The sequence below is a fragment of the Watersipora subatra genome, chromosome 9 (genome assembly GCF_963576615.1).
Source record: "Watersipora subatra chromosome 9, tzWatSuba1.1, whole genome shotgun sequence".
NCBI classification, from domain to species: domain Eukaryota; kingdom Metazoa; phylum Bryozoa; class Gymnolaemata; order Cheilostomatida; family Watersiporidae; genus Watersipora; species Watersipora subatra.
The window spans coordinates 28,351,634-28,367,691 of NC_088716.1; the positions used below are offsets into that span (position 1 = coordinate 28,351,634).

General features: G+C 34.1%; 2 protein-coding genes across 2 annotated transcripts; both read right to left on the reverse strand.

Moving 5' to 3' along the window:
• Positions 1-2,390: 2,390 nt before the first annotated feature.
• Positions 2,391-8,635, reverse strand: LOC137405514 (FK506-binding protein 5-like). The gene is made up of 3 exons (XM_068091812.1): positions 7,928-8,635; positions 4,856-5,179; positions 2,391-3,174 (listed from the first exon to the last, which is right to left on the reverse strand). Exons 1-3 carry the CDS (start codon positions 8,067-8,069, stop codon positions 2,849-2,851), a joined length of 792 nt encoding a protein of 263 aa, XP_067947913.1. The 5' UTR covers positions 8,070-8,635; the 3' UTR covers positions 2,391-2,848.
• A 144-nt stretch (positions 8,636-8,779) lies between these two features.
• Positions 8,780-15,700, reverse strand: LOC137405515 (serum response factor homolog B-like). The gene is made up of 6 exons (XM_068091813.1): positions 15,611-15,700; positions 15,221-15,371; positions 12,626-12,700; positions 11,407-11,610; positions 9,532-9,570; positions 8,780-9,080 (listed from the first exon to the last, which is right to left on the reverse strand). The coding sequence occupies exons 2-6, from the start codon at positions 15,357-15,359 to the stop codon at positions 8,938-8,940; spliced, it is 600 nt and encodes a 199-aa protein (XP_067947914.1). The 5' UTR covers positions 15,360-15,371; positions 15,611-15,700; the 3' UTR covers positions 8,780-8,937.
• Between the last annotated feature and the right edge of the window lie 358 nt (positions 15,701-16,058).

The window sequence follows — 16,058 nt, forward strand, 5'->3', positions numbered from 1 at the left end:
TTTGTAGATTTATAGCATATTATTTGATAGCATAATTGCAGTAATCTGATCATACAATTGATCGACTCTCGTAACTCCGCCTCTATTGTGCATAAAAAGCTAGTTTTGGCTGTAAACTGTAGCAAACATATCAATGAGTGCAATGAGCTATTATTCAACATTGTTAAATATCGATATAAAAGGAAAATATGTCTTCAAACTTAGAATGAAATAAAAATTGAAAGCGCAAACAAATTGCAAAGCAGGGCACAGGCTATAATATCATTGGTAAAGATATCATGGTAGTATCATGGTAAAGGTATTTTTTGGTTTCTTAATGCATATTTATTAAGATACATATCTTTGACAAGTTGTAGCTAAGTTATCAGATTTATTGCATCCAAATATAGGCGACATTCGCTATGCCCGTAAAAGGGCTAAATTTATTTTCCTAAAATTCTGGCAGGCTACTTGAAAAATACAATTGCAGTCTCTATTTGAACGCCAGCTCTAATTGACCGCCACTATAGAAAAAGGGTTGAAAGATAGACCGCCATGGCGTTCAATTAAAGGTTTTACGGTAAATTACTTTTACCATATGTTTTCGAGTGATTGCAAAAACAGTTGCAAGTTGCTAGAGAACAGAGGCTATCTGTATAAGTATACATAACACGCGCTGCTGGCATCAGGTCTTCTGTTTTAGGAGGGTAGACGTAGTTTGGTTGTAATATAATCTTCATAATCGCTCGAGTAACCAAATGAAAAAGAAAACATGATACAAGACTATTCACAAGCAATCAAAAGCAAATTATTTTGACAATCTTTTTCTGTCGCAAACGTTGGCCTGTATCTATCTTGTGCCTCGCAAATCAATTGCACCACATCACAGTAATCATATCATCATGAATCTATGATGATATGTGAGTGAATCTATGATGATATGCGAGTGAATCTATGATGATATGCGAGTGAATCTATGGTGATATGCGAGTGAATCTATGATGATATGCGAGTGAATCTATGATGATATGCGAGTGAATCTATGATGATATGCGAGTGAATCTATGATGATATGCGAGTGAATCTATGATGATATGCGAGTGAATCTATGATGATATGCGAGTGAATCTATGATGATATGCGAGTGAATCTATGATGATATGCGAGTGAATCTATGATGATATGCGAGTGAATCTATGATGATATGCGAGTGAATCTATGATGATATGCGAGTGAATCTATGATGATATGCGAGTGAATCTATGATGATATGCGAGTGAATCTATGATGATATGCGAGTGAATCTATGATGATATGCGAGTGAATCTATGATGATATGCGAGTGAATCGATGATGATATGCGAGTGAATCTATGATGATATGCGAGTGAATCTATGATGATATGTAAGTGAGTCTATGCTTTTCTCTCATTGGGGTTGCTGCGTGAAGCCTAATCTATTCTTTACAAACGCTGTAAGAGGTAAAACTAGTATAGAAATGGGCTACAAAAGATTTCCAAGTTTTCAAGTCACATTTATTATAACTGGTTAACTGGTGGTGAATAGATTGGATCCCCGAGTAAAGACCGCCCTTAACCAATGGCTGTCTAATACTTATAGCATTCCTTTTTAAACTATATTACTGACTACTATTGACCTTATAGATAGTTAGCACGAGAACAGGTGACCCAAGAGTTGCATAATACCTGAGCAGATGACCTAAGAGCTATATAGCACCCGAGCAGGTGACCTAAGAGTTATATAGCACCAGAGCAGGTGACATAAGAGCTATATAGCACCAGAGCAGGTGACCTAAGTGTTATATAGCACCAGTCGTGATTGCATCTCATATGCATGTCCTTTATGCATAGGGATCCTGAAGACACCTGTTTCATGTAACATTGTTCAGAAGAGTTGACAAAGGGAGCTGATCAAAGAATAATGGGTGCAAAGCAACCCGTTTCTTTTTTCATTTTTGGTTTCAAGTAGCAAAATATGTAATTGATATTGATTTCATTCTTGCTAGGGTTTCCCTGATTGCTGAATACACCCAATTGTTAAATGCACCCAAATTGCTAAACACACCAAATTGCTAAATACATTCAATTGCTAAATGGACCAAATTGCTAAGTGCACCCAAATGGTAAATAGACCCAAATGTTAAATGGACCAAATTGCTAAATGCGCCCAAATGTTAAATGGACCCAATTGCTAAATGCGCCCAAATGTTAAATGCCCAATTGCTAAACACACCCAATTGCTGAATATTCCCAATTGCTAAACGCACCCAGCTGCCAAGTGCACTTGATTGGTAAATGCACTAATTATTAAGTGCATATGACGTTTGCATTGCCAACTGGTCAGCTCATGAGAGCTGCTGTATTCATGGACTATAGATTTAATAAGGTCAAAGGTTGGCTGGCTTATTCTTCATTTGTATACAGATGTCTAACTTCGTTTTGGTAAAAACTACCAGCCTGCAGCCAGTAGACATGATCCAGCAAGCATATTACAGATTGATCAGAATAGTTACAATACAGTTACATTTTATAATACTTCCAAGAAAGTTCGGTATTTATGCAAAACAAATTTTACAAAAGACAACAAACAAAAAAGTTAAGGCTAGTTAGTTTTGCATGAGATAAATACAATACATATAAATAATAAATAAAAACAAATAGCTGAGTGACAAATACAATTCCTTAGCGTATAGCAACATAATAACTGTGTCTAATTGACCAAGTTGTGTTACATATCAGAGAACAACCTACATCATTGTGTCACTGCTACAATAGCCAACCCATAAAGTACAAAGCGTATAGTAATATTATACGTGTTATACTACTCTATGAAAATATGCAGTACAATACTTATGAATGAACAAGCATGAACCATGCAAGGAGAATAAGTAGAAGGTGAAGGCCGTTGCAAGAGATCTTGTAGCATGAGGATGGGAGATATTCTCGCAAATATTCTTTAAGTTTAGGGTCAAGATGGTCTTTAGAGTCAACAAGGAAAGTTCTGTTCGCTTCTGTTATGTTTATCGCGGACAGCCAGTCAAAGGTGGTAGTGCCAATCTCAGAGGGGTTATCAAGTTCATAAGTGTCTGTAGAGGTCATCTGAGGGGTCGTAGTTGAACTCACGTCAGATGACTTTAGTGAGCTTGCATCCTCTTTTCCAGCTGGCCAAAATACACCTGTGCAACACGGAGTATATTTTTAACAACACTATGTTAGGATATTACTAGCTGGCATGATACTAGGACATATGTTTTTATTAATAACATTGCGTTTACTAATAAAAGTTTAAAAAAACAGACATCGCTAGAAAAAACAAGACATAATAACAAATTATGGGTTTTAGAAAATATTGATTAATGATGACATCGGCAAGACTAGCGGCAGCAAATGTGTTCAGCACTAATGCATAAGCAGAGCAAAGCTGCCGGCTTGAGAATGACAGATATTGAGAGACTTATAGTCCACGCTTGTCTAGCTTAAAAATCTAAAAACTAAAAACTACTGAAGACCTTTCAAGCAGGGTTGTAACGCATTAAAAATGCACGGCATCATCACAGCGCAGTATGCAGTAATTTTGTAATGCATCACAATTCTCTAATGTGCAGTAGACATTCACTGCTAGTGCAACTCTTACTGCGATCTACTGCGCATTTGCTTCTATGACACATTACCTGAAACCCAGCAATTCATGAATACTGCAAATGAGCATTCCTCAAAACCTGTATGTATGTACGGTGTAATGTGAAAATTTCTGTTGCATCTAGCACTGCCAAATGCACACTAACAACACTCTCACTTCATTCAGTACTAGCATTAAAAATAGTTGTACTGCATGTACACTGCATATAGTGCAGTATTACACATACTTGTACTGCGTGTATACTGCATATAGTGCAGTACTAAAAGTATGCAATGCAATTATACTGCATGCTGCACGGCTGTCACATATTTGCTACTGCATTGCGAATACAGCTGCATACAAGTAGATATCCAGGCAAATGTTTAATGCATTTTACATCTAGGTATAAGTTACTACTTATCAATCAGCAGCTTTGATTTTTTTTGTAATAGTTTCAACCCTGCTGTTTAGCATTGCTCGAACATGAAGTTCAACACTTTTTGATGTTTTACAGAAAACAAAAGTATCGTGATGTAGCGTTTTTCAATAATACTATGATAAGTGGTATGCATTGCATTGCATACCACAATGTTGTTGTTTCCATTTCCAACTCCTAAAATACATCCAGATGACCTATGTGAAATTCAAATACATGTATAATGTACTATGGAACTGTTTAACTGGTTGTTGGCTTATATGACCCAAGTAACTGCTCTTTGAAAAATCACCTTTGACCTTTGGGTAGATCAAAAATCATAACTGGCACTACGTGGCGGTGGCACGACAAAATTTCTATTACTTTTTGCCTTTGACCTCGCTTTCCACTCTTACGATATCCCAGGTGTAAGTTAGAATGGGAAGCTAAGAACATCCTAATATGCACCTATAATGTAAGGCTAGAAACAAGGCTAAATAGACATAGAGACTAATAGCATTGTTATAGATTGTGTGTAGAACAGCATGATTATAAACAAACACTCTGTGTAGATTTAAAGGTCATAATGCAAGCTTCAAAAAGGTAATCGGAGAAACTTGTAAATATTAGCTCGTCTGCTGTTCCTTTAATTTATAGCCTTAGGCATTATGGTAAAGATATTTTTACTAGGAATCTGCTTTATAATATACTGTAGCTATATTTTTAGAGCCAATCAAGTAAAGTTTGGAGTTATTACATCTCATTACATATTAACTAATGTGGAGAATACAACTCCTTAGGGTTCAACCGACATAGTGCTCACCGTTTTCAACTAATCCAAGTATATCATCCAGAGTGAGTCTCACAGATCCACCCTCTTCATTTCCATTTCTAATGAAGCCTCCAAAATTGCCGTTTCCATTACCACTACCTCCATTGTTGTTACCATTGTGACCACCAATGTTGTTGTTTCCGTTGTAGTCTCCTCCATTGTTGTTACCATTGTGACCACCAATGTTGTTGTTTCCGTTGTAGTTTCCTTCATTGTTGTTACCATTGTGACCACCTATGTTGTTGTTTCCATTGTAATTTCCATCATTGTTTTGCCCATTGTTTTCCCCGATGTTGTTGTTTCCATTTCCGACTCCTAAAATATATCCAGATGACCTATGTGGAATTCAAATATATGTATAATATACTACCGCATCATACTAAACCACAGCATACCATGTCACATCATGTCATATCTTATTATATTATATCACAATGTATTACAGTAAAGGATATTCTATTATTACTATCGGAATGCCCGGCATTGCACGGATATTAAAAACAGCTTATAAACAGTGGCAAGTAATGTAGTTGCCTGCTACTTGCCATTAGCCTGGCACATTGCCAATGGCTAATTTGAGCAAGCTAGTATCCGTATTGCTAAACTTACTAATAAGAGCCACGAGAGCAAGCTTTAGTGACGTTGCACTGTAACATAATGCTATGTGTGTTTTAACATAGATAACCACTCATATTGCCCAATGAACCCAATGCATCTCATGTAGCTCAATTGATTAGCTTATTGCCTGGGGAGAAGAAAGTTCAGAGAGCAAATCTTTTACGATACGGGTTTGCCATTTTAAGTTTTTAATAGAGCTATTAAAAACTTAGAATTACAAATCCATACTGTAAGATATACCTAGCACCTGCTCTATAGCTAGACAGACTGAATCACAAAATGACGGACAGACACAGAGGTTTATACATATAGACATATCATATTGTTGTATATTGTATTATATTATACATGGTACTAAATATTATGTGACACAATATATATTATTTATATACTATGAAATATATGAAGTACAATAATACATAATAATACAATTATACTAACTTATCAGTCATACATGTATATATATTATAAGTTATACATACTAGCTGAATGCCCGGCATGACACGAGTAATAAAAAAGGTTTTTTCATAGAAGATTTTATTAATTTTCTAAGTTCCTTTACTCAAGGGCTTTGAGCAACTTACGCTAGTCTAAATTTACAGTATATATATAAACCTCAGTGTTTGTCTGTTTGCCATTCGCGTGTCTAACTATCACGTCAAAGCTTGAGGAATGAAAAATCCGCTTCGCACTGGTATTGAACTTGGACCCTCTGAATCTGCAGACACACCAGCTAACTACACTATTACGTTGGTCTTGCCGTACTGTGGAACAATTGCGCACACACTTATGCAGCATTTGCAAAAACACTATTGGTCACACTTAAAGATCATGATGTGTAGCACCATGAAAAGTACTGTCAAGCTGGCTTCACAACGTTTATTATAGTAAAGATTTAGACTAGTTTATGTTACTAGCTTAAGTTACTCAAATTCATTGAGTAATCATTTTGTGACCCAATATATAAATATTGGATAATAAAATATATATTCTTTTAATACATATAATAAAATGTATATATATTTTATATATGTTATATATAATTTTATGTATATATTTATAAATATAATCAGTCTGATTGTGGTGACTTCATGTATAAAGTACTCCACTTGAAAAGGAGCAAAATTAAAACAAGTTATAAAGGGACTAAAATTTATTGCACTACAATATTGTTTTGAAACAATATGAAACAAAATTTAGTACAATAGTTTACAATATTGTTGTGCAATAAACTTTAGTCACTCTATAACTTGTTTCATTTATAAATATATATGTACTAGCTGTGCTACCCGGCGTTGCCCGAGTTATAAAAAAGTTTTTAGACAGAAAATTGATTTGTGTTTAATATATTACAGCATTTCCTATTCTAACTTTCAAATTACATATCATGAGAGAAGTGTTTTGTGTAGTTGAAATAAGTTAAGAGAAAAATAAAAACAACTGTAAAGGTTTTAAAACTTTGTCAAACAACTGTAACTTTCAAGCTATTAGCCAGGCACACTGCCAATGTAAAATTCCAGTAAGCTGCTTAATAAGCTAGGCTTTTAATGGCGGTAAGCCATGACTTTGCGTCTGCATTGTTGTCCAACTACAGTTATTCTAACTATGCTATAGCTGGACAATCAAACCTACAAATACACATATGTACAAACTTTGAGAAATATATATAAAGATATATGTATATAGGTATACGCATTTATATATACACATTATAACATATATACTGTCAACATATAACAAGGATAACAGGGAAGATATAGCAAGGTAACATATAACATAATAACAGGGAAGGCTCTACAATTTTTCCTTTCATTCTGGGCCAACTTCACACCACTTGCTGATACTCACTCTATTATTAGAGTATTTGGATTACTTCTTACTTTTTACTGAGCAAAGTGGAAGTAATTTGTAGAAGCTTGTAGTAGCAGAATCTAACAAGTATTACAAGCAAGCACATGCAAATCTTAGAGTTTTGCAACCACAGTCCAAACTGAACTTAGGGAAAAGCACTACAGTGGAGCGATGAAGGGCAATGATTGGACTGTATCTGAACAAGGGTTTATGAAACGCTCCAAACAAAGTAACTTACATTAATAGAAAGCATCACATTTAAAACCATACAGTAGATATCAGCTCAAGCCGTGTATGTTCATGGAATACCGACTTTATTGAATTGTCAACCAAAAATTACATGACTTTTAGATGTTTTTCAGAGACTTTTATCCGGCGAAAGAGTTAATTTGCACACTGCGCTTTGCTGTATGCAATAAGTTAGCAAGGAAAATATGTGACAAATACTTCCTTGGCCAGTACCAGTTTCACCATGACATATCGCAATACATCAACATAAATTTACATTCAGTCAAACTATGAATCATAGCCATAAAAAATGCACCTGCTATATTGCGCTGTACATGTACAGGGTGCAGTCTTGTGGTACCATACCTGTATTGTTGTAGCCTTCAGTAATGTATGTGTTATTAGCATTATCATTCATTGACGGTGAATAACTGTATACTCCAGTGTCAGAGGCTTCTTCAGTAGAAGATCTGCTGAAATATTCGCTAGCTGGTTCGGTAGAAAACATAGAAGTTGCTGTGCTAGTTAAAGGAGTGGTTGAAGAGTCTGTTGGCAGTGCAGAGGTAGTCGATGCTTCAACGGCTGCTGTCGTAGTTGAGACAAAGGAAGAAGTTGATGATTGCTCTGAAATTTTAAATACACTCAAATAACCTCAACAGCTCACAGTTTGTTATTGTAAGGAATATTGTCTAAGGTTTTTTGCTACTAATCAGGAATAATGAAATGAAAAAAGCATGAAATAATAACAGTTTATTTTGTAAATTTATTTTCTTTTTATTAAATAGCATGAACAGATATTTTTTACAGATGGAAAATTAGGAATGAAAGTCTTTTTATTTAATGGCTAACCTAAAATGCAAAGCCCATAAAGATGTTGCAACAATATGTTTGTGAGTTTCAGGTTTGGAGTTGTTTACTCGTGTCCTATTTTCAGCTTTTAATGCTATAAATTAGTTTCATGCAAAAAGAATAGCCTGAGCACTTTCAACAATCTTGCAATTCAGTTTCTAAACGCATATAGTCTAAGTACTTGCTAAAGGTGGATTTGACCACACGTTCCCTTGTGATATTCCTTTAAATATTGTAGTCTACAAATCTCTTTCAGCTATTCTAATCTAGCACAGGTCATAGTTCAAAGCTGCAAAACATTTACACTAGAATGAGTTCAGTTTAGCAAAAGCGCATAAAAAATATAAAAAAACAACAAATAAAATAATATCACTGTTCTGTCAAATGACATTTATTGTTTGAAAATAAATTGTCTAACTTAGCAAAGCATTTTAAAAACATTTTTATGAACAAACCAAAGAACAAATAAAAAAATATTCAGATAACAGCAGTGATGAGATCAGGTGGTTGTAGGAACTTGAATTGGTTTAAAGAATTCTCATGGCAATGACTATTAACAAAGATAGACGAGCGAGAGTCAGCATTGGCGCTGCCGATTCAGTATCAGCATCTTGACCAAAGCCAAGCTTGTTCAGCTGTTCATCAAAGAAATCTTTTGAGGAACCTTTACCTGTAATGATAGAAAACATTGTGAGTGCCTGGGATTCTATCCCACTATATCTATGCGCAATGGACTTGACATGACTTCTGCAGACTTCAATTGTTCAGTAAACACTAATACACTGGCAGTCTCAGTGCCGAAACAAATCATTTAGTGTATTAAGTATGTGCGCAATTATTCCACAATACAGTAAGATACTTGAGTAGTGCAGTTGGTAGTGCACTTCACTGTGAATATGAATAGGTGGGTTTGATTCCCGTGCAGTGCAATGTTTTTTCCCTAACGCTTTTACCGTGGTTTCATCCAGACGGATGGACATGGCTCTTATTATAGTAAAAATTTCAATGCTCAGCATTTAAAATTGCATCTAAAAACATTTATATTATTGTGTGCTAGTATGCTAGTGTGATAGTTATTGTACGATATGTTTATAAGCATACAATAAATAAATGTTACAGACCTGGTAAATTTTCTTGGACTGAGTCTTCAATATTGTCATCTAAAATTACATAAAATAGATCATTAAATTACATACAATGTCTAACAATTATTTTGGAAATATTATTGCTATCTTTTCTAACAATGCTGCAACTAATATCTGTTCTCTTAACAAGGAAAGATATTTTAAACACTATATGTTAAACATTATATGTTAAACACTATATGCTAAACATTATATGTTAAACATTATATGTTAAACACTATATGTTAAACACTATATGTTAAACACTATATGTTAAACACTATATGTTAAACACTATATGTTAAACACTATATGTTAAATACAATATGTTAAACACTATATGTTAAACATTATATGTTAAACACTATATGTTAAACACTATATGTTAAACACTATATGTTAAAAACTATATGTTAAATACTATATGTTAAACACTATATGTTAAACAGTTTATTTGATATTGCTGACTAACTGTTGCCCTTTTTTATGATTCTTGTTTGACATAAATTGGAAAACATTTGTGTTTGTAATAAAATTATTTTCAAAGAAGAAATATAAGAAAATATTTGATTTTAGTGTAAAGATGATTGATAATACAAGCCTAAATTAGGAGGTCTCTATATATGAATAGAAGAATTCAAATAGACAAAGTGGAAGAATATTTTTCAAAAAGGAAAAATATTTTTACATTTTTTCTTAGAATGAGATTATTTTTTGCCTATTTTGCTTCTAAATTAGACTGGCAATGGCATAAACGGTAAAATTATCACAATTATTATGTATTAAGAAATTAAACAGTTTATATATTTTATCTATTATGGTCCATAGAAATGATAGATTTGGTCAATTATTTCTTTAATTGTAAATACTCATCTAAAGCCTACAGTGTATATTTTGTGAGTGTTTCCATGAGAACAGACCTAGAATTCCCTTATTTTTGCTGTGAGTCATACACTCTATACGCTGTGAATGACATACTCTATACGCTGTGAGTCATATACTCTATACGCTGTGAGTCATATACTCTATACGCTGTGAGTCATACACTCTATACGCTGTGAATCATATACTCTATACGCTGTGAGTCATATACTCTATACGCTGTGAGTCATATACTCTATACGCTGTGAGTCATACACTCTATACGCTGTGAATCATATACTCTATACGCTGTGAGTCATATACTCTATACGCTGTGAGTCATATACTCTATACGCTGTGAATCACATACTCTATACGCTGTGAATCATATAATCTATACGCTGTGATTCATATAGTCTATACGCTGTGAGTCATATACTCTATACGCTGTGAGTCATATACTCTATACGCTGTGAATCACATACTCTATACGCTGTGAATCATATAATCTATACGCTGTGATTCATATAGTCTATACTCTGTGAATCATACACTCTATACGCTGTGAGTCATATACTCTATACGCTGTGAGTCATATACTCTATACGCTGTGAGTCATATACGCTATGATCTGATAACTCTACAATATTAGAGCCTGTTTACTAATTAACAACTTCAGCATACAATTAATTTTTTTAGTCATAAAAGTCAGTAAAAATGTTTCATGGACAAACAACAAATAAAAACCCCTGAACTAAAAATAAACATCTTTTCCATCCTCTTGTCATAGGAATGTTTTTATTAAATATTATTGAATTTCCATGTTATAGTAACTTCATTAATTTTTTTTATTTATTTTGTTTTTATTAATTTTTGCTACAAAGCTTAATTTGTCTTTTGATGGCTGGTGAAATGAAGTAAATATAATAAATGAAATTAAAAGAAACAATTGAAACCACAAAATCATTTAAATCTTTGCTGCAGTTAGTTTGAGTTTGTGTGTCAACCAACCATTTTCATCAGACCCACCGAAATTATCAGCACCGTGGCTGTTTCCGTTCCAATTTCCATTGAAGCCTCCGAAATTGCCGTTTCCATTACCACTACCTCCATTGTTGTTACCGTTGTAATTCCCAATGTTGTTGTTTCCATTGTAATCTCCTTCATTGTTGTTACCATTATATCGCCCCATATTGTTTTGGCCATTTTCGATTCCTACAATATATGCAGACGATCAATGTGAATGTCAAATAGGATGTTTTATTCGGTTTCTTTCAAAAGAGTGCTGCCTAGCACCAAACATTTATCGATTTCAGCTTCATCTCGAAAGGATCACAGAATGTCACAGGCCACATGTCACATGTCACATGTCACATGTCACATGTCACATGCATTTCATAATCAACAGAAGTCCTCACTATATGGGCACTAGTCGCGGTATTTTAACATTTTCTTGGTTCTCTAGCACCTATATTTCATTGTCATAGATCCGTATTCCTCAAAAGCAACAACTGAGTAAATCTAAACATATATATGTATATAAAACTAATATGTAATATAAATATAACAAATAACAAATATGTAATAGAAATATAACAAATAACAAATAGGTAATATAAATATAATAAATAACAAATATGCAACAGAGATGTAATAAATAAAAATAAATAATATCAATACAATATATAACAAACACATAATATAAATATAAAATACCACATATATAGTATAAATATATGATACAACATATATATAACATAACTATAATATATAACCTTTTTTAATACAAATATGATATATAACAAATATTATATATACATAATTATACATAAAATTTATAATATAGTAACAATATATGATATATGTATAGTGTAACATAAATATAATTTATATATACATTGTATATGTTAATTATATATATATTTATGTATATAGTATAGTATAATACAACCCTTCAATAAGGCTCTCTGAAGTTATCTCTTGTTGAGAGCAGATCTATATCTGCAGTGATTAACTAACAGCCAAGTGCTCTTTATTTTATACATTATACTAGAATCCAGTCTACACATAGTGTATCGAGTGGTTTTTCTTTGTTATTCTTTATAAAACTAGCTTTTCTAGCAATAATAAATAAAATTTGTGTATGTATATGTTATATAATATGTTATGTATATACATTATCCTTAGTCAACATAAGATTGCTGGTAAAAGAATCGTGCAGTCCAGGTACCTGTGTTGTTGAGCCCATTTGCCTCCCCAGTACTCTCTCCACCGCTGTTGCTGTTGTCTGTCATGTTTTCTGACACTACAGAGTAATACAGCAGTTGAGACGCAGCTTCAAATGGCAGCGATAAACAATCACATATTATGATATTTTATTCAGTCAAAGTTCTTTACTAATCCTAGTGTGGTGAGACGAACGAATGAGGGAGAGCGATGCAGTATTCCAGAACAAACTAAAAATCTAAGACTAATATTCTAGAGTAAATATAGAGATATAGTTGACACTATCAATATATAGGTTCCAATTACCGCAAGGTCTAAAACTTACAAACAATGTTGCCTTATCTCAGCAAACATTTAATAATAATAAAGACAGTATTAATAGTTAATATTGCGGTGAAATTTCTTGATCAGGTTATTGTGTATGAATAACACCATTTCGTTTCAATACACTGAGCACGGAAATGATACTTCCTCCATAAAAATTGAAGAACCGAATAATAGCTTCATTAATTCCTTTTATTTGGAAACGTGTTCAGAAATACGTGCCAAAATCAACAGAAATACAAAATATCTCATGTTTACTCGATCTGATCCAAGCTGTCTTTACAAATGTACTTTTAAATATATATAAAGTATTTAATTATGCCTAAGGTACTTCAATACTATCTAATACTATACTACTACTAATACTTCTGTACTATCTACACTGTACATGTATGTGTAACCATCTTAAGGCTAAGGTACATCTATCTTGCTCATGCGCAACCATTCTACGGTTTCAGGATGTCTGCTTGAGCATTTAGGCCACGGGAACAGACAAAGCCGCAGAAACCATAAGCCTAAGCTGCACATCCTTGTCAAGCATTTTTAATTCTGCTCACGAGTACAACTCATCAATTCCATGACACCAACATACTATATCCGCTATCGTATGATTAAGTTTATGAGCTTTATGTTACTACAACCTGCGATTCACTATTCCGACTCCTCCACAATACTATTAGATTATCAACTTTTAATCACTTTTGTTCAACTCACTCAATAACTCTGGATTTCTTCTGTCTTCCTATTTTTGTATTGGCATGTAATGCAAAACATCATTTTTGTTGATGATTTACTAATACAATAAAAGGTTGTACATACTGTATCATCCTGTGAACAAGTTTATCGCAGCGTTTAGTGTTCACCATTTCCATAAACACGTGATTCACTTAAGATAGCAACAAATAATATGCAAGAGAGTCATGCTTGTGACGTATGGAAATGGTGAAATGATATCGGTACCTGTCACCTCCTGCTAGCGGCAGGCTATGAATAGTGTGGTGAAGGAAGAGGGATTAACTGAAACATTGCAGTGAATTATGGGGAGGTACGAACTGACCGATGGCGCAAAGTAGTAACTACATCAACGATTTTGTAAAAGCTTAGTAATTTATGAGACGAAATGAATAACGAGTTAACTCTATGTTTTACTTCCTCATTCTCAATAGAACTGACAACTAGAACGGTTTATTGGTGAAAAGGTTCAGAATCACTGTATTCTCTGTAGATCTGAGTATTTGCTGTCAAAAATACTCAGATCATATCTCCAATCTGCCCGACTATTTATAATATTCCTACTTCCCTAAAGAAACCACTACACCTTACACCAGACACCAACGCCTTGCCAATCCACATTATAGAACAGAGTTATGCAAAAAGTGCTTTTACTTTTAATACAAATAATTTACTTTATTTTCTTTGTCTTGTGATCAACTTTGCTTTGAATGGCATTGACCGGTGTAAATAAAGTTAATATTTATTTATAGCCCTAATCTGGCCACAGCACACATTTGATCACAATAGAAAATTAACTGCATATACGTTACTACCAGTTGAGGACCCAGGCAGTAGTAATACGCACGATGTCCATGAGGCTATCGACTATATTTTGGTTCAAAATTATTTGCTTCGGGTTTTCACTATTTCCTAGGTTGTAGCCACTTCGTATCACCTAAATGCATATATGTCGTCAAAACTATGGAGTGTCCCAGTTCAGCGACCATTCATCTGCTCATCTGAAACGACGATTCTAACTCATCCAAAGACACAAAGAGCGACTGAGACAGTTCTCTCTTGCCAGGTAAAACTACATTCTGCTGATGAGCATCGCTGCCATGTATTGCTATTCGACGTTGCGTTATGACACTTACGAACAACTACTAGTATGCCTACACAGACACACATCTGTGTAGGCATACCTTGCAGGTTTCTAAGGTTGTTGCTTACCTTCCAGTTCCATTGTCAGTAAGCAACACCTTTACTGAAATTATAGCAATGTCTGTCCATCCAAAACCAAGGTTAAAAAACTTGAAAGTTTTTCCAAGTTACCACCTGATGAGAGTAGACTTACCTTTGTTCAAAACCGATCTGTCATGAGTACCAACGGCTAAGTACTCTCTATATTACACATTATGCTATAATTCACTCAGCACATAGTATATTGAGAGCTTTTTCTTTATCATTTTTTACAAAACTAGCAATACTAACCAAATATATACATGTATGTAACATATTTCATATCAGTACATGTTGTATTTGATGTTAAGTATACACTCACCTCGTATCAGGTTGTTCATAAACTCATGACGGTCACTTCCTTGCATCTCAGTAACATTTAGAAAATCCTTCCAGTTAACAGCAGCAACAGACACCAGGAGACAGTATATAGTCGCAATAGCGATCGCTGACCTGCCCATATCTGACCAGATCTGTGATGGGAAAGAAATACTTGGGTTATTACTATCACAACCTGGTATGTTGTATTATACTATATTGAAGTACAAACTGAAACCTCTAACTTTTTGGTAAGAAAGCCACTTTCACGCTTAAAAAACCAATAAACAAAAATAGTAAATACAAATGTCATTATGTTTATTTGCTCCTCGAACAAAGGTACAAGTTTTACTAAATTTTCCAAAATAATAAAATTATGAATGTTAGCACTTACCTCTATAGCTTTTGTTGGCAATCTCAATTCGCGTTCTCTGTACACTACCCTCTCAGTATAAATGAGCGGATGTACAGATGCAACCCATGGATAATGATAAATAGGTATGAGATCACTCATTTGCTGAATTCTTAATCATCACCATGACGACACACACGCAATCCCATTGCCGGTAACCAACAACCTTTACTAGAATTACAGCTATGCTTGTCAGTCCAAAGCCAGGGTTAAAGGTTACAATAAAAGATAGCATGATACAGGACTCGAACTTAAGGCACTCCGCATGGCAGACCGACACACTAACGCTTGCACTAATCAATCACCTTGCAATGCTTCCAAAAATTGTGTAGATAATTGTTTTCTGTGCTTGATTGGCACACCTTTATTAATCACTCACTGCTTATCTAGTACTAGTAAAATATTGACCTTCCTGCTGGCTACTTGCAAG